We start from the raw sequence: 27,446 nt of genomic DNA on the forward strand, positions 1-27,446 counted from the left end.
GCGACACGGCCCGTCGCGACAGCGTGTGTTATCCGAACCGCTCATCACGTATGGACCGAAAGGCCGATTTCACTCACCAAACCCCGTGGCCCCAACTGAACAGACGGGTCAGCGTTTGTTTTGTTTTTGTTGGTTTGTTTTTTTTTTTTAAAAAAAGATTTATTAATTTCGGAGTGGTTTGGGGTTTTTTGTGGCTTTTTTTTTTTTTTTTTTTTTTAAACACCTGCCAGGCTGCACGAGACTATGGACACGATAACAGTCACCAAATGTACAATAAACATACACAGTTAAATAAGAGAAGGGGCAAAGCAAAACAGCCCAAGCAGTCAGAGGTGCAAATTCCAAGTGTAGCTGATAGTTGTTTTGTTTTGATTTCCCCCCGCCTTTTTTTTGTCTAGGAAAACAGAGAATCTGATCCAAAACACTGCCAAGGAACAGCATTAGGCTGCCAAGGAGCCTGTAGCAGTGCCAGTCTTCCAGCACAATCCAGCCCTTGCAGGTGGCAACTCCAGAGTTAAGCTCCTGTGGGACGTCACTCGAGATAGATCTTTGCTTTGCTCCAGTTTAAAAAAAAAATAAAATAAATCCTATACCTTCTGCACTGCAGAAACTGGAAGAAAAATTCATGCAAACTGTTGTCCGTTTTCTTTTTTGTCACCTTGCTAAAACCAGGCCCCTGCCATCCGTGCAATCACCGTCGCTCCTTTGGAAGGAAAAGTCAAGCTACTTCCATTTCCAGGGATGATGCTTTCCCAGCCGTCAAACCCTTAACGCAGGTGCCAGGCCGATGGCCCGAGCATACTGCTGTTGCTGTGGAACAGAGTAGAAACGTTGATAAAAAAAGATTTGAATGCAAAGGGGCTGTTTTAAAATTGTTTTCTGGAACACCTTGTAGTTTTCAGGTTTAAATAACTGGCATGGTTACCCTCATTCTATGATCCTTTCCAAAGGTGAACGGAGCAAAATTTTTTTTTAAACCCCACATCTGCAATATTGTTAAGGGGAACAAGCGTTACGTTCATCTGTAAGGATTATAGACCTTTTAAGACTTTAAAATTGCTCCTGCAGGGCAGCATCCGCCTGGATTACCTCATTTCCAGGTCTATTTTCCTACTACTACTACCATTTTCGACTCATCAATAAATCATTTAGCAGCCTGAAGCCAGCCAAAACAAAAATCTCCCTTCTCCCACACCAACAAGATTGCGACGTCCAACATCCTAATTCAAAACTCCTCAGCAACACTACTTCCAATGGATGAGTGGGAACTGCAGTCGCTCACCCCTGCCGCTGAAGCCAACAGGCTCCCAAATCCACTGAATTTAAAGACACTCATCACTGCACTTGGCTAAATGGGAGTTCTGGTCCTCATTAACTTCACCAACCTCATTAATGCCCCACACACAGTGGTACAGCCAGAGAAGCAAAATCCCAGGAACAAATGAACCCATATTTTGGCAAGTCACTTCAAAGCTACCTCAAAACAGTTCTGAGCTGGCCAGTATTTTCCATCTGATTTATCTCATCATGCACAGGCACTACTTCCACACCATATTAGCAGATATGTTAATTACCCAAGCAGTACCAGCTACAAGGCTTTGCCTGCAAGGAACCAGACCTCATCTTGTCCCATCTGAGTGTGAAGTTCCTTCATGACTAAGAGGTTTAACTCCGTAAGGCCTGATACCGCAACCTCTAAACACCTGTAGTGCTTACTCACAGGGGTAATCTGCTCCTAAATCTGCGGGAGTACTTGTGCCGGAGTCCCGCGTTCACACTCTGTGCAGCACAAGAGAAAAAGAATAAAGAAAACACCCCAAACCTCTCTCTGTCTCAAGGGTCATTAAGAGAAAACATCCTTCTTTGCCTTTGTTTTATAAATAAACGTGTTCTATTACGCACAGACATTCTGGGGTGACTTCTCCGGCAGCAAGTGGGGGTTTAGATGTATACAGGATATCCCAGCAGGAGTCAGTAGAGTTGTGGTCATATTCTTGCAAATACCAAAACATGTTAAATAACCAACCAACCAGACCTGTTAAGGAGGATTATGTAAGAAAAACCCAAATTACACTGCCTTAAAAGATAAAACCCCCTCTTTCCCTTTCTCCTGGTCCCTAAACCTAACGTGAATTCTGTACACAGACCAGGTCTACCAAAGCAGGCAGCCCTCACAGACGGCTGTGTCCCATGAACAGTGGTCCACTAGCATGTTTCTTGTATGTTTCCTGAATCCAGGGCTGGTCACTTTATGGAACTGTCCGAGGGAGTTACAATGCATTGTTAACAAGGTTATTTGGAAAAAATCAAAAGTAATCAACTCTCCATCATCCAGTCTTTGAGGGGAAAAATACATCCACTATGAGGTGGCAATGGAGATAACTACCCTGCCTCTTCAGAGGTGTGCTCCTGTGCCTTCATTTTCTCCCAGCACAACTACCTCTAGGTCACAGCAGAATCTGCGATGCAGGCTAAGCCGAGCCTTTTCCATCTACAGGCAAAAAGGCAATTTTCCCTGCAAATACTGGAGGAGAAAAAGAGATAATAGTGGCTCCATACTACCCTTATGTGCTGCTATGATTTCAATCTGTTTGTTCCAAACAACACGTGTTTAAGACTGCACTTTTTCTTTTTCTTTCTGGAATTGCTTGCTAAAGTAGGGCAGGGCAGACAGCATGTAAACAGTTCTCGAGGGCTGGAAAAATAATAATTCAATGGACTGCTTCGGCACATCTTCACAGCTTCATCGTTATATCCATCCTCACACATGTACGCAAGGAGCCACCGCTTTGCTGCTGCTGCTCTTGTTCTCCAGGCAGTCTGCTCGCACTGAGCTGGTATATTCCCTTTCACCTTGGCTGCTGAAACAAAGACACAGGAAGCAGTTCTGCCATATTCCAGCAATTTACATGATTTCCTCCTGTTTAACGGCTCCTATTAAAAATATACATACACCATAACCTGCCAGTTAGCCTTCAGTTAGGCAAGCTTTTTCCCATAAAATTGAAATAAGTAGTTGTTTACTGGAGACACTTCCAAAAAGGAAAAATAAGGGTCAGCAGACATGCCAAAAATAAAGTCCAGAGCAAGCAGAGGTTTCACTTCTCCTCTTGTCTTTTTTGTTACAAGCTGCAAAAAATAGCATCCCAGAAGGATTCTGAGGGTACTCCTCCACGGTCGCTGGGGACTTAAACCCTCTTTAAAGCATTAACAAGAGCTCCAAGATTTTAGTTGAAGTTAAGTGAGCGTATACTTCAAAACATATTGAGCCCCAGGACACCCATATATCTGGGCTTTCAGGGGAGGTGACAAGTACAAGCAAGTGACGCCGCAAGGCTTCTTCATTCATGTTCTGCTGAGAAAGTTCTTGGTTTAGTGATGTGCACTTCGCTGCTGCCGTTCCCGTTGGTGGTTGTAGTGATGATGTACTGGGTGGTTTGCTGCTGACCGCTCGTTTGCGGCTCCAGGCTATCCGTGTGGGCCGGTGGCTGGGAAACACCGACCTGTACCTCGCTGGAGAGCGAAGAGTTCTGTTTGACATCCAGATCAGGCTGACCTTCAGATATCACATAGTGAGTCTGCGCAGGGAATATAAAAAAAAAGGTAATAATAGTTGCATCTTCTGTAACTTTTCTGCTCTAATATTCTGTTGCTGTGCTGGAAGACATTCTGGTACGAACAAGGAACTTTGAAATCAAGTTGTATTTCACTTAAATGTATTTGAGAGCAACATGACCCTTGTCCTTTGTTTCCAAGTACGCTGGACTACTTTGCATTTGGTTAATTTATGAATGGTTAAAAATAGTTACATAAGTAAGCCATCACTACAAATTAAAATAGCAATTTTTAATACAACTATTCGCAAAGTTTTTTCTATTTTCCATGTGTTCTAGCAGAAGCTGCGTTTCCAGTGTCCAATACCAACATAGTACAGTGGCCTGCCTTCTCGTGCCAGCTTGCTTACCAAGTCAAATAGCAGTAACTCTTCCTATTTAGTAATCCTACAGATAAAAGCAAGCTATCAAAATGTTTCCAGAAGCTGTTCTGAAATTTGGTGTAATGGACACAGCTTAGTCATAAGTATTTTTGAGACTAATCGGTACCACTACATCATACTTTGTCCTGCAAATGTGATTAAGCAAACACTTTTAAACTTCAAGGATTCATACATACGAGGGCCAGACAGCGTGGGCCTTGTAAATAGCTAGATGCAGAAAACTATTTACTGTCACCACATAACAGAATATCATGCTCTTTCAGAAAAAATACTAAACAAAACCATCTTTTCCTTGAAGCTCTAGAGATTATTTCTTGCCTTTTGTAACCTGAAGTTTACGACATGACTAGGTTTGACTAGTAGCACTTTTCTCCTTAGCTTATGACTCAACACATCACGTAATTTCTTCGCTGTTCTGCCTACAGATTCTGCCCAGCACGGGACTCGCTACCACTGTTACGGAAAGCCAGTGCCCTTTCGGACTATACAGTCTGGAGCTCTTTAGGTACACTGTTATTCTTTAACTCTGTGCCCCAGCCATTATTTCGGCATTCCTTTAACCTCCAAACTGAAAACTTTAAACCCAATACATTATTCTGGATGAAAAAAAAACCCCAAACAAACCCTAAAGGCAATGATTGTTTTCCTTACCTGAGTAACTGCTTTCACTTGTCCTGTGTTGACAGTGGTGACTGGTGTACCTACAGCGGTCTCTGTGATCACGTACTGGCCTTGGGGAATGGTCATCATCTGAATCTCAGATGCTAAAAAAAAAATGAAAATTGCATAATCAAGGTCTTCAGTCAATCTCAAAGGCCACCTTGAAAGACAGTCTTCTATCAGTATGATTTCAAGCCTGAAACTGTGGCTGTTGAATAGGAATTCCGGTATTGTAAAGCCTCCTAAAATTCAGGCCTCAACAGAGTTATGCCAGCTAACATCAGATGCATATGTGGCAATTCATGCCTAGACAACATATCCTGTTCTCACCCAAGAAATCACAGAGCTATCATCCAGAGCCACACAGACATGAGAAGTCATTTCACGTCACCCTCATCTGTACACTTCTTTCAAGCATCCACCCAAATTTGAACAAGCTGCATCAAACACATGGATTCTTGCTGAATGCAAGTTCCTTGGAATAAAGGAGCCCAGTCTACCTGCCCAAACCACGTATCAGATCATTATGGCCCTACAGCAGAAAACCTAGTGCAACTATTTTCTTTGTCTGAAACTATATTCTTAGATCTCTATGGATGTTAATCACAAAGTTTAATGAGCTCTGACAACACTACCCCATTCGGTAGCTGGAGAAACGGAGCACATACTAGTCCCACACACCAGTCAGACTACTAGTGAGAGCTCCAGTGACACTTACAGTAGCTCCGAAATGAGTTCCATGTGCTGGGAAGATAAGTGTGCTGGACCGAAGATCCTTGCTGCTGCTGGAGGGCTTGGTTTGGTGTCGATGTGGTTGTCTGTATCTGTGAGGGGCTGAGTTCCTGCTGAGATTGTTGTGAGGAGGGACTCAAAGGCTGACCCCCAACCTAGGCAAAAAAAAAAAAAAAAAAAAAAAAGAAGAAGAAGAGAAAGGTATAACCATTCTCAGCGTACTAAGCATGTCTGTACTGCTACAGACATATACTTCTTATTATGGGAAAACACAAGGGTGGGTTCTACAGCATATCTAGCACAAGAACTGCAAAGCTCTCCTCCTTTTTCCCCAATTGGCTTCAGAGCAGAAATCAGGAAACTGAAATAGAGACATCGCTTGCCAAAGGTTACATAGCGAGTCTGTGGCAGAGAGCTGAGATGAGAGGCTAAATGCTCACAACAGCATGAAGAGCTGAACTCAAATATTGAAAGATATAAATGGAAGCTGGCATTCCTTAAACTGGCTAATTTTATTTAAGCTGCAGATTTTTCTGTTCCCAGCCATTTACCTTGTATACGCTGTTAGGAAAAAACAAAACAAAAAAACCACACAAAAAACCCAGACAAAAACACAGCAAAAGACTCCTAAACATCCTAGGAACCTCTAGGACCTACACAATGATCTCAGATATGTTCATGTGAGAGTCATTTCATGTATGGTCCTTTAAATGACATAGACTATTGCACCACTACATTTGCACCAGCAAATGTAATAGGCAAGCTGAGCAGCCTGGTAGGGAAAACGTTTCCTGTGAGAGGAGAGTGAAATACCTGCGTTGATGACTGAGCCACTGGCGATTGCTCTGTGACCTGGATGTGCTGCACCTGGATAGCATGTTGGGTGTATGTCTGGGGGTCATGAAGCTGCCCAACATCCACTGTGGAGTGCTGGGACTGGTGAGGTGAGGTAGCCTGGAAAAGTCAAGAAAAATTAAAATAAATCAAAGCAGAGATTTATACTTCAAATTCTTTGCAGAAGCAGTCACGTAAACCTTTTCTGCAATGCAAGGTCTGGAACAGTGAGGTATCAGCCTAAGTGAGACCATGGAACACTCCTGTTCAAGCCTGCATTTAACTTCTGCGCTCCTCGAAGACAAAGAAGTACACTTAATAAACGTAACGGCCCCAAGATGGTTACATCTCAGTGATACCAAGTGGAAAGGACTTGCTGAAGGTCATACAAGGTGTCTGTGGCAGCAGCTGGACTCAAATCAAAGGGTCTGAAAACCAGGAGTAGCGTCAGCCACTGGACTATCCTTGTTTGTAAGTATCTTTCTATAAAATGTATACATACTTGAGAGCTGCCTATCCAGTCCTGTAGTATGGCATTGCTCAAAAAAGCCTTTAATCTGTAAAACTGAGCACTTGATCTGACGCAGAGCTTTTTGAGCCACCTGCTAATGGTTCCAATTGGAGTAATCTAATTGCAAGTCTCAGATCTTGATAAAATTCGTTTTAGCTGCAGGAACTGGTACTCATGCTCTTGTATCACTAGAACAGCCGCATTCGATATTAACTGGGGCCGCTGTTCAGCCCTTTATTAGCCACGTTCATAACCTGATTTGTAATGACGGGCCAAAGAGAACACGGAATTTCTGATTCAAATACAGACACATGGTAGTTTCAGTCTCACCCAGTGGATAATAGATTTGAAGGCTATGGCAGTTTCTTACAGCTGCCTGAGTTATTTTCCTCAGCTCAGTTACTCTAGTTACACTCTATTTTTAGGAGGCTGTTGAGCATCATAGAGAATGACTATTCTAATAGATGATATGAAAGGAAAAAGCAAGTGTTTACATACTTCCAAATTTTGGCTCTGGCTCACTGAGAACAAGGAAGTACAAATTAGTCTTCCATTGCAAAAGCAGATCACCCACTGACCCACTTTTTCAGTTGCTGGAAAACCTTCCTAGAGCAGACTCAGGCAAGGGTGCCTAGATGGGTAGAACTAAGTTAAGACTGCATCAGTATGTCTCCAGCAAGCTGACCAAGACTGGCAGGACTATTTAGGCCCAGTACACAATGCTTACAATGGTAACCTTTTGCATTATCAATCAGTTTATCTGCAAAAAGTCTGCACCGCTTCTTATAACTGCTCCTTAAGAAACTTCCGTGCGCTACTGCCCCAGGGAAGCAGAGGCTTGATATGGAGGTGGTCAAAAGCACATCCCATCCCCCCAGCAGGCTACTCACCTGGGCCACTTGAACAACCTGCAGCTGTATGTGCTGAGGCTGCTGCAAGCCTGTGGCGGACTGAGACACAGGGATGTACTGGATTCGCTGGTAGTCTCCCTGGGGAGTTCGATAGTCTGTTGTGAGGGTCTGGGATATCTCTGTCATTGCCTGTGTCAGTAAATCTGTTGTCTGAGCAGGTAGAGAGAGAGAGATACAGAACCATCATCACATATTGTCTACTGGATTGAATACTTTTGCAGGGCTGTCGTTCTTTCATCACACTGAATCTACGCTTACACCATTGGGCCTAGTCATTATTTACAAGAGCTTAATGTGTACAGAAAATGGGGACATAAGCAATCACCCAGGATCATCCACTAGAATCGCTCTCTTCGGTCTAAACGCTAATCAGAACCATTAAGGGCTAACTTAACATACCATAATAAAAAAAATTATTTTAGTCTTCTGACCTAACAGTATTCTGTTAGGGAGCAAAGATCCTGCATTTGTAGAGCTGACTTTGTTTCCAAGTCAGCAGGTGCTTCTCTGACGTATTCTGCCTTTCCTCCTCACCTGCCAGGATGATACTTTTTTGACAACTGTATTTCTAAAGTCTGTGAAGACATTTAGCACCTAACTAATAAGGTTTATGAAGCCAACAGCATCCTGGTTGAACCTGCCCATTTTCGAGCAAAACAGTCTTTTACCCAGTTACAGTCTTGAAATAGGAAGGTTTAAACTGTGGTCAACAGGATTTTTAAAACTGTGCAGCATTCATTCCAGCACTGCTAAAGGACACAAAACTGATTTTCTTGTCTCAGCTTTTGCTTCTGTAGCGGCTGATGTACTAACAGTGGAGAGATCATCCACTGGAGGTTCATATCACTTGCTACTGAACTGTCCGAAGGTTAGTTTGACCCAGTCCCCAGCCACTGTTAAAACACGTCCTTCTTGATCCCAAGAACTGCAAGGCACCTCAGAACACTCCCAAAAATCCAGGAGATGTTTATTCCTGAGATAATTAGGCACGTGTGAAAGGCACATGTGGAGTCAGTAGCATACGGGTCTGAATGAAGGGAATGGAGTACAGAAAAAGAGACTTATCCTTAGAGCTCCAGAAATAAATACATAATTCCTGGCAGAGCAAAACTAATACACAGACTCAATAATGGAAGTGATCTCAAATAATGTTCTAACACACGCTTTAAAACTACATCTGCCAAATAAACACTAAGGCTACTATACCAAAGGGCTTCTGTTCTGTTTGGTTCCCTCAGGTGGCCTGACCTACCGTGTCCCCAGTCCTTACCACAACAGTCTCTCCGGTAGTGCTGTCGGTGGTGAGAACGGCAGGAGTGGAACTGATGACAGCTGTTGCCAGCGGAGCGTGTATTGTGTTAGGGAGCTGAGCAAACTCCGGGTGCTTCTTGCGAATGTGTTGTACCATCTTCGTCTACAGAGAGATGCAGAAAGGCGTTAGATGGTCAGTAACTCCGCTCTGGGCCAACTGAAATCAAACAGCCCTGGGGACTGCAGCTTTTCGGTTTCCCTCAGTAAGGCAGCATTAAGATTCACACTATGGGATGCTCTGTCAACAAGAGGAAAACAAGAATCATGAAGTTGCTGCTGACTAGAGCTCTCCAATACCAAAATGTTGCCCCGAACAGCACAGCCCATAAGCTTTTCTTCCCAGCACAACCAAATATTTTGGGGACCTTTTCCAGAGATCACCTTTTCTGCATTTTGTTTCCCTACTCCTCTCCCTCACAACTGTTAATGAGCAGTTCCCAAGCCTTTCTGTTTGTGACTGCACTCTGATAATGTTTTAATTTCTTCTTTCAAACTCATGCTCTCTATCTGGGGAATCTTTTTGCCATAAAAAAAGCAGGCTGCACCTCTATTGTCAGCATGCAGCAAGAAACCAGCATCTGACTCAGAATAAAAGAGCTCTGCTTGCAGACCAACAGATGACAGACCGCAGTGGAAGAGCATCACCAGGGAGAGGCTGCCTTTTGCGGTTATGAAACAAGCCCTGTACCTTACTGCTGTACTGCTTGGAACAGTGAGGACAGCAGACCGGAGGGGTGGCTATGGTGCCTGTCAGCTGGGTGTGGGTGCTCAGCATGGGATCTGGCTCTCCCGGGCCTGCAGGGCGCAGCTTCCGGATACTTGGAGGTAGCTCAGCACCAGGATGGTTCTTCAGGATGTGTGCTTTGCGTTTACTGGCACTCTTGTACACCTGCAGGGTAAAGACTTTCAATGAAAACTGTGTAATCCTGATGTCTGCACAGAAAACAGCTACCAGTTATCTTTACCTGGAAGGTCTGCACTTTGCTTTAGACAATACACTTAGTTAAATCCCCACACAATTACAGTGTAACGCATGAATATACATACAGCTTCCAGTGTTTAATCAGCCTGTAAAAGCAACTCCTCGTGTAGCATACAGAAGCCATTTGAGAACATGTTGTATGCCACAACAAAATATCAAAGCAGGATAGGAAGGTAAGAGGAAAAGCCTTTTTGCCTGATACTTGAAGGTCAAATGTCAGAGAAGCCACTGATCATCATGTCATAAGGGTTGGTGCCTCCACTCTCACACAAAGCAAACCATTTTAACAGCCTTCAGTGGTCAACATATTTTAAAATTCTTTTTAGGCACATTAAAAAATTAATATTCTGTAACACAAATTAAAACCACCGATTTTTTTTCCCCTTTAAACAAAAGGAAGGGGGCATCATAGAGGGATGTACTGAGGATAAGGACAGTCAAAATACACTCCCTGGTAAATAAAGGCCCACATGCATAAACAGCAAAGGCCAGGGAATAAGAACAGGAACCCAGAAGCAATGCAGAGGAAGCTTCAGGCTCCACTGAACACTGGGAATTACTGGCATGCGACTAAGTAAGCAGCTTAAAATAAAAGGGGATAGAGACTCTAACTTTTAGACGTGACACAAACCAGAAGAAATTAGTGTTGAGGAATTACAGGCAGCTAGGATACTGAGGCCTGGGTTGCAAAAAGCAATACAGGACTAAGGGTGAGTGACTGCTTGCTGGACCACAGTGTTTAAGTTTTCCAACTCCAATGACAGCAGAAAAGGAGAACCGCAGTTTTCAATTAGTGTTCAGCTGCCTTATGTGCATTTCATCTTCGATTTTTTTGGACAGTATTGCAGGAACATTGCTGGCAAGCACCTCAAAAAAAAAAAAAAGAGCTACAAACCCTGCCAGATGTTTCTATGCAGAGACAAATTAGCTGCACACAGGTCTAGGACTGAGCTACCCTCCAAGCGGTGACTTTCTTCCATACCTTATCACAGTACTGACAGAAGTAATCTCTGTTGGGTTTGATGATGGGCAATGTGAGCTCTGGCACCTCTTCTATTTTCATGTCTGGATGTCTCTTTGATAAATGATTCACCTTAGGAGAAAAAAAAAAAAACCACCAAAGAACAAGACAGCATATTATAGCTGGAAGCCAAAGCAATTGCTGCTTCTCCTAGTCATGGATAACAGCCAAACCAAAACTGTAATGATGCTAGCCAGCAGCACCGGAAGCATTTGCTGCTGCAAGGGTTATTGTGCATTCGCAGCCTGCTGCTGAAGGTAAACACGATCTTGTTATATCTCATTTACAGTTTCTCTAATCCAAACAAGGTGGGAAAGGGTAAAATAGCTTTCCAGAATTCTCTTACAGCTGAGAGCAAGGTAACATAAAGAGCTTCTGCTTGGGGAGGCCTTTGTGAGCTGAGATCACAACCTTCACAAATTATTTGCAAATAAGATCTCTTGCCGCCCAACACCCTTTTATACAGCAGCACTTACAGGGCATGGCCAGGAGAGGCCCCTCAAGAAGGGGAAGAAACAAATTAGGAAAATCGGGAACACTGAGGCTGTAAGGCTGAACCAGGCAATACATTAATCTCATGTTCTGTTAAATGCATTACACATCAATCAGCATTACTTAATGTTGAAATATGGTAGGGACAACCAGACATACAGAGGCAATTAAACATGCCAAGGTGCATGTTTGCTGAAGAGGTAAGACACCCAGGTTTTTTTTTTTTTTAAAAAAAAAAAAAAAGAAAAGAAAAAATGTACCATCTCAACTCAGCTATAAACCCACTCAGTTCCACAGCATCCTTGTGTTCTGACCATTGGAATTCCATCTTCACTCCTTAACTATTTACCAAAATTGAGTACAGAAGTTGTAAGAGAAGCTGGAGCACAGACACTCACCAACATCCCCCTGCGGCGGAAACCCATCATACAGAGTCGGCACTTGAACATGAAGCTTTCATAGTCAGTGGAAGCTATCCGAGGCTTGAACGTTTTTGAGCGGCTGATTCGATCAGCTTTCTTGGCCTCCCTCTCTGGATTGTGCATCCTCTGCATGTGCTCTCGCAGTTTGTCTTTCCTCTAGGGAAGGAGCAATCGGGGAGAAAAATATCAGCACCACTTAACTGCCATACTACCTGTTACAAGGGAGAGCCACAGCGCAAGTTGTTCAGATCTCTCGACAGCTTTTCCTCTCCAGTGCTGCCGTGAGATACAGTTGCATGCTCAGGGTTAGATGGTTCAGCAGGAACCCTTCAGGCTTAGGTCTATCCTTCAAACCAAGCTGAGGTTGCTCAGCCACAAAAGCAGGAGCCAGACTAATGCTAATTCAGCAGCATCCGTAAGAACAAACCCCTCTGCTCTGGCTTTTCTTTGATTTTATCTAAAATATTAGTGCTCAGCTCTGTATGGCTGGAAACTTGCATCAAATCACACTCTTGACCAAGGACCACTTCATGTCCTACAACAGTACAGAACCTACTGCCCGCATGCAATCCAGCCTCTCTGGACACACGCTGTCTTTGAATGTGCTTCTTCACCCAAAAGTACCCAGTCCCTCAGTATCCGTGACAAGGAGCAGCCTGCTGCCACCATGGTTTACCTGGCTCACAATCTGCTCCATCTGTTCTGGTGGGATCTGGAAAGGCATCTGGATGTCATGTGCTGACAAGATGGATGCCATGGACACAGTGGCATTAATCAGTATTAATCAGTGGATTAATAATATTCACCCAGGAATATTATTAATCCACTGATACCAACAGGAAGTTTTCTTAACTAAACTGATAGAGGCAATGCAACCCAAGCACCTGGCAACTGAGCCGTATAACGACCCAGTTCTAATGAGCAGACAGAAACTCTCTTTGCTATTAAATTATTAGAAGTAAGATCTGACAGATGAGACACCCTGTTACAACAGAGCATGCTGGAGTGGATCTCGCCCCCTGTTCACCAGAAATGAATGTTGTTACACACAACACAGCACACGTACACATGCTAGACTTGCCTGCAAAGCTGCGCATTAGTTTCTTCCACCGTTGAGAACTTGAGCCTATCTACTTGAAGGAGGGTAAAGAATGGTGTTCTCCACCTGTATCAGGAACAATCTGGCCAAGAGTCTTCTTACCTTGAACTGCTTGCCACACGTGGAGCACAGGAAGTCTTTGCGGTCCGAGTGTCGCAACATATGGAGTCGTAGCTTGTCAGGACGACAGAAAGCCTTGTCACATTCTGTACACTGGTAAATCTTCTCTGAATGGAAACTGCGTACGTGTTTCTTGACCTAGAATTGCAGATCATAGAAAAATGGAATTTATTCAAAAGAGAGGAGTGTGTGGCAGAACACTCTAGGAAACTCTTAGCAAAAAGGAAAGAGAAAGAATGGAAAAAGGTTCTAGGAGTTCTTTAATCTGCTTTGGTTTACAAAGTATTTTACCAGAACAGTTGATATCTTGGCAATAGTTTCTGTACAACTATAACATCTTTATTATGCATCTGGATGGACGATTTCATTTCCTCAGGACTGACTCTTGAAGGCGTCAGCTATTGCACAGTTGGGCACTTAACGGGCAGCAAAAGTCCACGATGTACCAGTTTTACTGAATCATCCTTGAGTTCACACGTTCATCAGAGGTTCATTATCTTTAAATCGTTTGTAAGAAATCTAAAATGCATGGACTAATTCTTTTCAATCAGAAAGAATGAGCTTGCAATTACAATTGGCAGGAAAAAAAAAAAGTCTTAGACAGAAAAGCATTTGCATGCCATTACTGCATGGCAATTACTTTTGCATACTTTGGGACTATCCTTGACCTCTGCAAAGTTCTAGTGAGGGTTCCGCTCCCCCCACCCCCCCCCACCCCCCCACCAATAAAATAACTAATGAGGTTTGACAGTTGAAATCTAAGCACTACTGAAGAAATGGATCTCTAATTAAATCTTTACCTTTATCTTCTAGTACTGATCATACACAGAAGAACGTGCTACCTTAATCTGTTCCACATAAAAGTATTTAAACAGGCAGCAATCTATGGTGACTAGACTTAATTATTCACATAGCACCAAATGAAAAAAGTCATCTCTGAATTACAAAATAGAGCTGAATAGCTGGAAAAAAGCCATGGGATCATCTTCTGACTTTATCAGTTTCACAGGAAATTTCTGAATCCTCAACATTCTTCCTTGTTCAACACTTACAGAAGATAAAGGTTTGTTGCCAGGATTTATATTAGTAAATCACTTTTCCCCATCCTTTCCTCTTTAGCCTATTGGATAGTCTATCAGTTCCTATTACTTGACTTTTCAATTTAGGTCAGGCAGCTCAGCAAGATGTATCAACCTCTTTGGCCCTATGAAGGACACAGAATTTCTGCACGGTATGTCTCAGGTTTTTCTTACTGAACATCAAAATACAATGCTTAAGTTCTATTAATCTTCTCCAACGGCTCTGCATGCTGCACAAAGTAGTTACATTACTCTCTACTCTGGTGCAACCTCTCCTTAGCAATGTGCAGGGAGAAGGAGAATGAAGTACCCAGCTGAAGCCCAGGGGGAAAGTCAAGCAACAGAGCATCCTGATCTGTTCTGGCATTTCTACAAGGTGTTCAAATGAATTATCCTGACAAAAACAGTCAAGGGACTAAAGATGTAAACCCAATTTTTTTTCTTATTCAGAGTTTTAGTGACAAAGGACAAGGTGTATTCAAGTACAAATTGCACACAGCAAAAGACAATTCCTTTTTGTGCCATGGATCTGTACCAACCCAAAGCAGTTTGAATCTCTGTTTTAGGCATTTTTGGGGGAGTGAGGGAACACCCTCCCACAGTACAGTACTTAAGGCCAGACTGAAGTAACACATCTGATGATTTAAGTGGAAAGAGCACTTCAGTGGCATAAGACAACATCTAGCAGTGCTTGGTCACTCTTCCTTTTTAATTTGACTGACATTGGACCCCTTTATCTTGTGAGAATGAACTGACATGCAGCATTACACAAGGGCAGTACTGAAAAATTTGTAAACAGAGTGCTTGCGAGAGACCCAAAAGGCAGTGCTTCAAATCAGTACAGCATCTCACCTGGATAAAATCTGGAAAGCGTTTTTTGCAGGTAGGGCAGGTGAAATAGCCATCACTGACATGGATGGCCACATGGTCTTTAAGCAGATCCAAGCGGTCAAAAGACTCGGGACAGAAAATGCAGGAGTAAGTTTTCTGGTCCATGTGGAACTTCATGTGGGTCTCAAGGGCGCTGCTGTTGATGAAGCCCTTGTTGCAGATGTCACAAGTCAAAGGGCAGTTCCCTTCCCGTCCATGAAACCGCAAGTGCTGATCCAGTTTGTCCTTTTCACGGAAGGCCTTCCCACACTGGAGGCATTTGAATGGACGAAAGGATTTCCTTATGAACAGGTGCTGAAGAGCTGCATTCTGAAAAAGAATTGAAAAAACCATTAGCTTATATTATTAAGTACAGACTGCACACCCAAATATTTTCAAGATTAAATATACCAGATGATTGGTGAACTTAAACTTCAAAAAATGCTCGTGCATTATAGATGCTGCCTCCATATTCCAGAAGGGGAGGCAGAAGTTAAGGGACGTACCTGCAGTTACAGACTGAGTTAGGAGAACGCAGTAGAGGAGTTTCCTCTCCAGTCCCTGCTTTCTGCCAATTTAGCTAACTTTTGTCTTTGGTATGGCATTTTTCTGTAAAATAAAACTAAGTCCTCTCTGAAGTACAGCCCTGGGCCTGAGAAAAGCTGCAATTCCAGCTGATTGTTGGGGATCAGGTCACAAGTTCAGCCACCTTACAAAGGAATGGCGAGCTAGCACCCTGTCTTTCACTCAGGAGCAGGGCTTTATGAAATTCCACAGCCCTTTACAAAATCAGCCTCTGCACCAAAAATCACCACAGAGATGTGCAGCAGTGGTTTAGCATTTTGCCTGCAAACTTCTGGTAGAACATACATTCAAGAGATGCTGGCTTAAGCCTTTTCGTTATTATCAAAAAGAAGAATAGTTTCGAAACATTACAGCAGGGGCAGAATGGCAGGTTTAGAAGCAACAGGTAAGAACTTGTGAGCAATTTGCCTCTCTTTGCCATGTAGCATATATCATGTGCAAGAGCCTGAAAATAAAGATGACAGACACACACTGGTGCTAAATCAGGAGGAACTCAGATTCTGTTGTCCACTCAGAGGGCAGTTGATTATACACAGTCAAACTTCCAATTGCTTTTCCTGGTATTGCAAGAAACTTTAAGAATATTGTGAGTTGAGCATAACACATGTTGTGCAAATATTATTTTTAAAATTTAACATACTGGGCTGCTCTTCCCTGTTTTCCTTCGCTCCTACTGCGCACAATTGTGCTCAGCCCCTAGCTCTTGTTACATAAAAGGTAGACTGAGGGGAAAGCACACACCAAAACATTTCACAGTTATTGCCTCTTCCCTTTCCCGCCTTCAGATAAACGATGTAGAGCCCTCCGAGTCCCGATACCAGCACTGTCTGCTGGAGGAACAAATGCTGTTGGACACGATGCCTGTAGAAACAGGTAACAAGCCCTGCACCTGCATTTCAATACTGGATGAGAACTTCGATGTAGTATAGCTGCAAAGCTGGAAGTCAGTCATGTCCCTGCATGTGTGAACTCCCACTACACACATCACTCATACTGTACTCAAAGTACACTGCAATATTGCTATTTCTCTGCAAGAAGTCTAAGGAGTGTTTACTCTCCTCCAAAATAAGACCTGTACACTGTCGTTTATTGTGGTCTTCTCTTTTCAGATGTTACAGACAGGATCTACATCATAGTAGTGAGAGAAATAGCGCTAGAACACTGCTGGCACCTACGCTTACACACGTTCAATATTACATACTTCTCCACAAGATGCGTTCAAGGCTTCTGAAAACGTATTTCCCTGGTTTCCTCTCTCCTTTTCTTGTGGGAATGTCTGGGCTGACATTTGCTGTGTCCCTTAAGTGTGTGCCAACAGCTGACACTGAGAAAATGAAGTTAGGAGCTCTTCTGCTAGAATGAGGGAACAGCTTGGGAATACTGCAAAATGCTGCACTAGAGATTAAGTTAGCAAACCTGAACGATCTTTTTCACTGTCTGAACTGCAGAGGGAAACCTATACTTTCCTTCCAAGAAAGGGAACGTGAGAGCAACCGTTTTGCTCTTTAAAAAATGCTAACAGTTTAATACAGGAGCCCCAAAGGAGCCCTCCCATGAATTATCATCATCTCCATTCTCCATTTTACAAGCGGAGACAATGGGAAATACACAGATCTGCTGTAAGTCACACCGTGAGCTGGAAAGATAGATGTGTGCTCTGTAAAGATTAATGTGTTTCTTCGAGTCAGAAATACATAATTTTCCCTTTACCTACAGGGATATGCTAATAAACCAAAGAGTTGACGAGATGCACTTCAAGTTCTTAATTCCACTATTCCTGTACTTTGCTATCGGATCATGGGTGCCTTACCAGTGACCTGACTGGTAAGATAGCAGGCCAGACCTCTACACCATGTAAATCAACACAGCTCCATTGCTATCTCAAAGGCTGCAGAAGGGTGAAATGTTTTATGGCTCTTGGGTTAGATATCAACCATAAACACAGAAAAAGAGAACTAAGTGTTGTCTCATTAACTGATAACATTGACACAGTGCAAAGAATTGCGCAAACAAATCCTCCAAAATTTTAAGATGGATATTATAGTATTTAAACTATAGCAGTACAGTTTACTCCTATAATATTCACCTTAAATTTGCAGTCAGTATGAAAAGAACTAGAAGAATGCAAACTGTTATCATATAACACTTAGTTCTGGGCATCGGTCGCTTGAAGAAGAACAAATGTGACAAGTTACGATGCAGGCTCAATCAGGAAACACTAAACAGAAGTTGGACAAAACAACATGGAAGGCAATGTCGTACGTACGTACCATTTGATTAGATACAGCAAAAACCCAACGAAACAAAAAAAGCAAACCAAACCTACCTGCAGCTCCAGCTGAGCAGGCAGCATTGAGGGAAAGAAAAATACTTAGGTTATGCAATGGACTTTAAAACAGAAGCCTTGACTTCTGCAATAGTCACGCTTCTGCCGATCACTACGAGGGCCAGCTCTTCCAGCTAAGAGTTTACTCTTTACTTAGGCAAAACTCCTGAGATTTTTGCCTCAGGAAACACTAAGCAGATCTTCAAGGTTTACCCTGTAGTTAATAACTGCCCAAGGGGAGTTAAAGGGCAAAGATAAAAACCACAGATAATGTTGAAGGTGTTTTGTGACCTTTCATGTTTTCTTAGAGTTGATTAATAATGATGTAATGCATACTGCAGAGCCACAGTGAGAACGAAATGCTTTTAGCAGAAGGGAATAATTAGGGCAGGATGACAACAGGGCAAGGATTAGAAGAGTTAAAAAGTTCAGGAGTAGGGATTTTTTTTAACCTCATCTTACTGTTTGTACTCTTTGTTATACAACCAGCTGCATTTCTTTCAGCACGAAGGAAGTGACTGTGCTTTCCAAATCATACTCCTATCCCTGCCAGTTTCTGGGATCAGCGCATCAACACTCTGGACACTGCCCAGAACCGACTTAAAAACAAATATTCATTTTGGCTGTGGACCACAACATTCCTCTAGTTTGTTACACGAGAATCTTGAAGGGTGAGTGTCACTTTTCAACTCTGGGGACATAACTGCCCTATTTAAGGTCTGATCTCCAAAGAAAACCCCACAGGCTCTGAAGCAGAGGCTGAAAAATGAACTGATCCTATCAGGACTTGAACCCTGGGGCACCCGAGATCAGTGCTTCCAGACAGAGTGAAAGCACTCAGAGCATCACTGCTTTAGACCTCAGAAAAGTTGAAGCAATTTGCAAAGAATTGCTGTTGTTGAAAATCAAACCCTATATGAGTAATAAGGAAGAACTAGAGCTACACAGGTCTCCAGATCACAATCAGGAGTCAAGACTTTCTACCTGTTCTTTGGAAGTGAATGATGTACTTATGCATCTTAAAACCAAATGCTTGCCTGCTTACGATATTAAGTGCATGTCATTATAAAAAAGTGTGAATAGTTGAGTTGAATGAGCACTCACAGGGTGCTATAGAGCTTGCCGTGATTTTTCAGTGCTTAAAAAATAATGCTTGCTAGTTTAACTCTTATCTCAAGTTCTCATTGCTCACAGTCTGATGCAATACGGAAAGGTGCTACACAACCATCCATCTGCCATTCTGCCAGTGCTCCATCTGGAAACATCTCCAGGACTCTGCCTGAATGCGAGCTGCCAGATGTATGGGAAGTTAGGGAGACTTGAAGGTACAAACACATCACCAAGGACTAAATCACTACTGCAGTCCTCTTAGTTGTCATCCATTTGTAATGACTTTTCAGGGAACAGAGGCAAAATCACATGACAAAAAGTAACTTCAGAATTTCTGTCCCCTTCTTCCCACATTTACTGTTTAAGATAACCCTGAGATGGCATCTTGCCTTCAAAAGTTCAGGGAAACAGGCAACATTTTCTCTTCCCGTCGTACCCAGGCCTCAACTTTCCACCAAGGAAGTTGCGGCATACTGTAAGCAGTGAACACCTGTGTTCTCCACTACAAAAACTCAGCATCTGCCTTTGCACTTTCTTACCCATCCTTCAATACATTCAGTAAAAATCCTCCTAGATTTTAACATATGAAAAATCAAATTACTGGTAGAAACTCGTCATTCAGAGGGCACAAGCATTTTATATGGTTAATTCTGCAGCCTTAATGTGCCTGAGCCAAACTCTTCCTTCAAGATATGCCACTGCATTTATGAGGTAACACTGGTCTCGCATATATATTGCTATAAACTGTGAGCAAAATTTGGCTCAACGCCTTCCTATACGGAACAGTTACTCAACTCTTTCCTAATCCTTTCTCATCCCCTATAAATGAAGTCTTACCCCAATTGCAGCTGTTCCTTTCTGTAATCAAAATTTTACACATGGAAGAAAGAGAAAAAGATTTTAAGCTAAACAAACCAATCTCACAGTTACACGGCTTGAAGGATTATTTGCTTGAATCATTTCCCTCCCACACACAGTAGAGAAAAAAACAGCTCACCCAATTGACACAAAGCTCAGGCTCAAAGTGTTTGCTGTTGGTACACAAAGCTCTTAGCACAGGTTTTAATCTCACAAAGGCAGGTTTTTCTACCCCAAGAAAGGACTTTATCACTAAATATCATCATCATCATCATAGTGGATCTAAACAGAGGTCGTGGTTCCTCTTTGGCAACTATTTGCAAGAAAAGAGTTCTGGGAGACACAGATGGTGCTGTGAACAAGTCATTAGTCTGTGCCACAGTACCATGATTCAGCCGGCTGTTTGAAGCACTCCTGCTTGCCAGCTTGGTTGGACTGTGTTTCTATTAAAGAATTACTGTGCTGGAACTGAAACAGCTCCAGTTGGTGACCAGTTCTCACTAGCATCTCATGAGATACTAGTTCTTTACATAAGATTTGTCTTCCTCTCACTGCAAAGAAAATTGCTAGGAATGAGACACTTTACACAGGATTTGGAAATGGATACGACGGCGAGAGAAAGAGACCAGCTGGTCCTGGCAGGCAGGTCCGGCATTCTCTCGATTACAGCAAATGGAGAGGGTGAGAGAAGACATGATCCGCTGTCCTCTTTGCTTACCCTGATACGCTTTGCTCGCCTCATGTCATCTGCTGTCATGGTGCTCTGCGTAGGCACCGTGCTCTCATCGTGCTGCGGCTGGATTTGTAGCGGGTGGTTTTCTGACTGCTGCTCCAGTGCCGACTGCGTCTCTGATGGCACTGGAGTCTGTTCCTGCTGCTCCAACCCATTCAGTGCGGTTTGTCCGGCCTCATCAAACTGCCCCTTGCTGGAAAAATGCAGCAAGTCCTGAAATCGCAAATCATACAACCAGTGATTATTCCCCCCACCCACTGAAAAATGCTTTGATAATACTCAGCAGACAACAAGATTTCTACATTTTTTAATCACAAGCTATATAAACAAGACGTGTCTACACTAACGCTTTCCTACTGCATTCTGTTGATGCTCTAAGCAGATCACCTGCACCTACAGCAACAACATTCAGACTGCCAGGGAGGAAGTGCTGCAGGTAGGGAACTCTCCTGGCCATTATTATTGTCTGATCAGACACAAGACAATCAAAACGACCCTGATGGGAACAGCCAAGCAAGTTCTTCTGCACTCATGACTGTTACTGCTTTAACCAAAGATGATGTAGGCTGACCTGTGAGAAATAGTACAACCAAATAGACTAGCACAGACCAGGGAAAGCAGAGAATTTCTGTCTCATTGAAACTGTTGTCACTTTGAAACATTATCATGTATTGTTATGCAGTGTCTCCCCCTCTCCGACAAACTAGCTGGAGTGCTGAACTGGAGAGTGACAAACGAGATGATTATGCCGTGCACTGTGCATTTTGCTACCCAGCTTCCAAGCTCTGCATACTCTCATCTACCCAGCTGCATACATCACTTATATTTATCACAGAGAGCTGTTTTCCTCCTTTTTTGCATTAGCATAAAAGAAAAAGGGAGGGTGCTGGGAGCAGGAAGCACATGCCAAACATCTACATTCTTTCCATATAAGTTCCAATAACTCCTCTGGGATGGAAACCTCTCTTACTACAAGCAAAAAAACCACAAACCCACAGATCTTTACTTGACATCACTTAATGCAACTCATGAAACTTAAAAGCACAAGCTAGGAAACAGAGCACCAAAAGTATATCAGCTCAAGGCTGGTACTGTCAAAGCACAAAAGCAGGTGTGGGAGAAGAAAACCAGGGAGGTGCCAGAAGGAGCGCAGCTGTTATAAACACTGAATGCTCACCAGAGAGAGACACTTAGTAGAGCAATATACCAGCCAAATGTCCAGTCCCGGCCTAGGTGGCAAGTTTCCATGCTTGCTGACGTTAAACAGTGCTCACAGCATCCCAAGTCTCATGTTCTCAGGCAGATGAACTCATGCCTAGTCATTAGCGAGGCGGGCAGACCTCCAAAGGCTCGGGACAGAACCACAGCCCTGCTCAACTGTATGGATGCACGCGAACCAGCCCTGGGCCTCGGTCCAAGCTGGCAAGATGGGCACCACCTCCAGTCCAGAGGCCATTTAGCCACATTAGCACAGGACTGCGCCCAGTAAGCCCTGTTCCCAAACTCTTAACTCCAGAGAGACAGTGTTATGCTTACTCGTCTAAATGGAGCTGGCTCATATCACATCAGCTTGCAAAGAGGGCGATCTCGCAACTGTCTGCACTTAACGTCACATTTAGGGCAATCCCACAGGCCCAGAAAACAAGCATTCATAGGCAACATATACATTCCTCCTCTCAGTCTGAACCACGACCCAGTGAGATGCCAGACGAAAATTACCACTCCAGATATCAGCTTTCAGCTAAGCCATAAAATAGAGCCACTGATCCCTTCTGACACCTTTCCTAAAAGGACTTGGTGGTAACCTATGTGTCGTCAGCATCAGAGGGAATTTAGCATTCTACTTAAGCGCATCATAGTAGAATACAAGCAAAACAACATTCTGCAGTAAGTATGCCTACAGGAGGCCCTTTTGTTAATATTAAAATATCATAAAGAATCATAGCGCAAACTGATTTAATTCCACCAGCAACAGTTATAAGAGCAGGCTCTGACCTCACGCTCCAGAAAGGACAAATACGAACCTAAATTCCCATTACAGTTTTACTGTCTAAATTACTTTTGTGATGCTGCTTAACTGCCGCAATAACCTATCTCCCTGCTAAGTGCTTTGGGATGAAAGTTGCTGTAGAAATGCAAGTGATTTTACAGTTTTTATAAAAGGAGAGTACTGTGCTCCCCCAGCCGAGAATTGTCCCCAGTAATTAACCAATAATTACTTGGGTGTAAGTCCAAAGCACACACTTGATCTGCACCAATGCCCCAAATTCTTTTAGTCAAGAGTTTATATCGCACGTGATGTTTTTTTTCATCCTCTCCATCTGCAAAAATATACCTGTGTCCCTTCTTCACACTTCTCCCCATTTTCACTGGTTACTTCCATACGCATGAATTTGGGAGGGCGCCCCGGGCGTCTGCCTGGTCCAAACCTTCTCTTTCCTCGCCCACGACCTCGGCCTCTGGCTCTGCAGAATACATATTGCTCCAGGTTAGAGACAAAAAAAAGATGGCTTTGGAATCTCCACTGATGTTACGTGTTCTTTCTTAGCATCACTATTCACCTATTCAACTCAGTAACAATGACCTGCAGTAAATAATAAAACCTGAAGAAATTCTGAGCGCAAAAAAATAGCATACTGGCTGGTATTTATGTTGTGCTCTACCAGAAATCGAAGACCAGAAAACATTAAAATCTAATTCTGTAATTGTGGGACTGAGGACTACTGGCTTCTAGCAAGTCCTCTGCCATGGCAACTCTCCTACTTCCAACACCCCAGTGTACGGTGTGCTGGAAAATGTTTTCAGCTAGATCGAACAACTGCACAAGGGAACCAATTTAAAACCTGAAGCCATAACATCCCTCTCTAAAAACGCACTTAGCCATTGATGCCAGGCAGTAAGCTGGAGGAAAGAATTTCTCGTGTCAAAAAAACCCCAAACCAAAACACAGCCACTTGCTAAGTTAGAGGAGAAAGGTGGCACCAATGTCTTCTGCTCTCTGATGGATGTTTGTAGATTCAGCTTTTAACAGGTCAGGATAAACTATCTTGCCAGCCCAACGAGAAACCAAACCACTAGAACTCTTGTGCTCCAAGCTCTGTATCTGCATACATCTGAGACAAGTCAGTATTTCAAAACTGTGGTACTGAAATATTGCACTTCAAGTCATCGGCAAAAAACTAAAAGCAAGCCAAAGCAACCTCACCAGTTTCAACGGGGTATTTATTTCCCTCAAGCTACTTCTTTCACAAAGTCTCTTACACCTGTCAGCTTCCTCCTGTCATATTCTTACTTCCTAGCGCTGACCCATTCTCTCACAGGTACCCAAAGTGGTCAGTAAGATCTGCAGGGCAAAGACCCTCCTCTCTGCAAGTCTGGGGAAACACCAGTGACACACAGGCAAAGCTAAAGCTTTCGGTACCTGCTGAAGAAGTCCAGCTTCTCATCGTGGGAGTTGAGGTGCTGCTGGAGTTGCTCTGAGCTCATGAAACGACGATTGCACTCGTAACACGGCCAGTTCTTCTCTTGCTCTCTGAGAACTATGTTCGATAGGAAACATCAACGACCACATTTCAGTCATCACCAGCTAAACACCCCTTCCCCACCCCAAGCCTTTCTGTCCTCCACAGACCACATTTCACCCCTGAAGGTTAGACAGACCACAGAATACCCAGCACTGCTTCATTTAGCTTTGCTTTTCATTCCCTCTGCACTGTGGCATGACTACAGCTCATCACAGAAGGACGAAAAGGTCACTGGGGACAAGTCACATGGAATATAAACACTGTTTAAAATTCAGGGAGATCCTGAAATTTACCCTTGTATGGAAGAGCACCTGCAGGATTCCTTCCGGCGTAAGTTAGGGGAAGTCAAGAGAAATTTCTCAGTCTGAAGCAGTAGCTCATTGGTTTATGACACAGACTCGACATTAGACATCAAGTTCAGAAACATACCTCTTTCCAGCAGCAGCCTATTGCTTCCCAGAAACTGAGGCAGAAGCTTAAATTATTGTAATATTAACATGAGAAGAGTTAGTAGAAGTCCCAATAATAAAATCTAGATCTGGTTTAAACATTCCTTAACCTAGCAGAATTTTGGGAGCACTACACAGGCCATATACTTGAAACTAAGTAGTACAACACCCAGCCACCAGCACACCGCAAAAGCAGAGAGCAGAAGAGCCCAAGTTACCCTTCCTTTCCTCCTCAGATATGTCATGGATCTTCTGGTTCACAAACTCTGCATAAGAGGCAGCGTACCACACCTGCAGCAGGAATACAAGACAACAGAACACGTAGATGGAACCAGAACTAAAGGGAAATAATTTGAAAATGGTTTTTATTGCTTGCCTCAACCACTATCTCTTATTATTGAGGGTGAAGGCAGCAATAACACCTGTTGAGATCAATATGCCCCTACTGCGGAATAAAAGAGCTTTGCTCAGAAAGCATATCCATTTAATTTTAAGATATAACCTCCTAATATGAATGTTCATCTCACACACGGCTACCAGTAGCTCTAAAGGAAGCAAGATTAATCTCTTTAGACCCAACCGTATGAGTGTAAAGGATGGATGTCAGCGGAGTGCTGTTGCTTTGTTGTACCAAGGGGAATGGAAAAGTTTTTAACTCGGGGGATTTCCCCATTTCCTTCCTGCTCTTTAAACAGACAATAGGCAGCACCATCCGCAGAGACTCATTTAAAATGTTCCTGAGCTTGTGAAGGATTCCAGCAATACAGTCCTGCTTTCCAGAACAAAGACCTGCCAGGCTGCAGCACAATGGCCCCAATTTCATTATACAAGGGATTTAGGAAGCCTTCAGCAGAGAGAACGATGGGAAGCAGAAAGACAAAGTTTATTAGAGCCTAAAATCAGATGCTCACATGTAGCTGAGAATTCCTGCATCACTTCTCATTTCACCTTACTGTTTGATTAAAAAGGTTCCATTTTCAAAGGGATTTCTTAAAGGCGGCACAAACAGATTTTCAACATGAAAAATCTGGCCAAGTTTAAAATTGCAGTGGGCCATTTTCATAGCAGTGGTGAGCAGCATTTTCATAGCAGTGGTGAGCAGCATTTCTAATTCCTTCAGAGACTCACTCACAGGCACGTGTTACTTCGTGGGATTCTCACTAGCTGGACAAAGAAGAAAGCTTGGAGCTCCTAGACTACTCACCTGTCGCACACTACAGAAGTTCTCAACTTTTAACTGACTGGTACCCCCAGTTCAGTCTTTGGACAAAATTTATACAAATACCCTACACCCATGTGGGAAGGAAAACACATTGCAGAGCCTAGGTAATTTGCTTTCAATTATCAAACCAATTTTACCCCAAAAGACACTACTAACACATAAAGCAAGAAAAATGGTGCTTCTGCAGACAGCTCTATACAGATTTAATTAAAGTCTGATTTCAAATTGATTTAAAAAAAAACTGTTGAGAAAATGATGTTTGGAAACACTTAAAATGGATTAACGAGGTTTCTAGCGATTCAGCCTAAATTAAGGACTGATTTCAGAGAAACCAAAAAGAGCTCGACTCTTAAAAATCAGCAACAAGCGTATAAAGCAGGCTTATGCCCTGGTTTAGCAAAGTGTGTTTAAAACCTTTGTGAAATTGTTGAAATTTACACGCAAGAAAAGATTTGAAGAACCATTTCCTCACATCAAAGTTTTTTGGTTTCCCCCTGTTCCCCAAAAGATGTTGAAAACAAAGGCCATCTCAGCCAGCCACGCTGTTTTGAGCTCAAAGTAAACAATACATTTTTAGAGGGAACAAAAAGTAACTCACAGGGAAGTCACAATATCCTTTATCATTTTCCACATGCAAAGTTTCAAAAGTTCCAGGAAAGCCAGGTAAAGTGAGAGACCATATTCACTTAAGGCACCAGAAAACAAGTCAGGGACACACAGGACTAACTGGAAAGGGCATCCAGAACTAAAAAGAATAAGACTGCTGCAATAAAAATTAGATTGCATCAGCAAAATACATGCAGTGTAAAGCACGACAGTGACAGACAAATCATTTACATACTCTTATTTTACACTTCCTCATTATATACCTGAGCCAAAGCTCATTTGAAGTCCCTAAGTCAGTGACTAGCTACTTGCTGACTTCAGAGACATTGGATTCAGGCCATCATGTGCTTTATCAGAGAAAAAAAGCCCTAAAACTTTTTACAGCAATCATTTCCAGCACTTGTAGATGCACTTATTAGGTAGCAACTCGGAAGATTTGATTTCATCAGTAGAAAAAAAGTGAGTCACGAAACACGAGCAGTGCCATACCTTGAGTTCCTGCTTGGGCTCCACGTTTTTAATGGTTGTGTAATAAATGTGATGGCCGTACTGATATGCTACCAGGTTCTGCTCCAAATGGTTTTGAGCTGGACGCACAAACATCATCCAGTTACAAAGAGCCTCGCTAGAAAGTTCAAACCATAGGTCCTCTTGCAAATCTCTGTCTTTTCTGTCACCCTTATCAAGGGAAACCTGTAGCAAAATCCAATTACATGTGACTGTAACTGCCTGGCAGCAGGTTCAAAAGAATTTGAGTTTCTAATAAAAAACCCCCACAAATCACTACTGTGCCCATGCAGCTTTTACATTAGGAAAGCAATGAAGGCATAGCTGATTTTCTCTTTGCTAGCAGGGATCCAGAACGAGGCAGCACTTAAAAAAGCACTTAAAAAACAGGTAGAGATTGAACTAGGGAGACACAATGGACCCTTCCGTGGCTTTTAAAAGCAAGAAGCATTCATTAAAAGGGTCAGGCACAGTACTTGGCATGG

At 42.9% G+C, this 27,446-nt stretch overlaps 1 protein-coding gene across 10 annotated transcripts in view; it reads right to left on the reverse strand.

The window, feature by feature from the left end:
• Positions 1-133: 133 nt before the first annotated feature.
• Positions 134-27,446, reverse strand: part of PRDM10 (PR/SET domain 10) — a 47,338-nt gene continuing 20,025 nt past the window's right edge. For 9 of the 10 annotated variants that reach the window (XM_055819239.1, XM_055819246.1, XM_055819244.1 and 6 more), the window contains 16 exons: positions 26,944-27,147; positions 24,845-24,917; positions 24,075-24,192; positions 22,989-23,118; positions 20,639-20,866; positions 15,024-15,371; positions 13,075-13,230; positions 11,850-12,029; positions 10,921-11,031; positions 9,645-9,845; positions 8,916-9,059; positions 7,625-7,795; positions 6,203-6,343; positions 5,376-5,544; positions 4,649-4,761; positions 134-3,578 (listed from right to left, as the gene is read on the reverse strand). In XM_055819239.1, coding sequence (XP_055675214.1) covers positions 3,342-3,578; positions 4,649-4,761; positions 5,376-5,544; positions 6,203-6,343; positions 7,625-7,795; positions 8,916-9,059; positions 9,645-9,845; positions 10,921-11,031; positions 11,850-12,029; positions 13,075-13,230; positions 15,024-15,371; positions 20,639-20,866; positions 22,989-23,118; positions 24,075-24,192; positions 24,845-24,917; positions 26,944-27,147 — 2,724 coding nt within the window. In that variant the 3' untranslated portion in view covers positions 134-3,341. The remainder of the gene's footprint in view (positions 3,579-4,648; positions 4,762-5,375; positions 5,545-6,202; positions 6,344-7,624; positions 7,796-8,915; positions 9,060-9,644; positions 9,846-10,920; positions 11,032-11,849; positions 12,030-13,074; positions 13,231-15,023; positions 15,372-20,638; positions 20,867-22,988; positions 23,119-24,074; positions 24,193-24,844; positions 24,918-26,943; positions 27,148-27,446) is intronic. The other variant, XM_055819247.1, reaches the window with a different exon arrangement.

This window comes from Falco peregrinus, chromosome 15 (assembly GCF_023634155.1).
Source record: "Falco peregrinus isolate bFalPer1 chromosome 15, bFalPer1.pri, whole genome shotgun sequence".
Taxonomy (NCBI): Eukaryota; Metazoa; Chordata; class Aves; order Falconiformes; family Falconidae; genus Falco; species Falco peregrinus.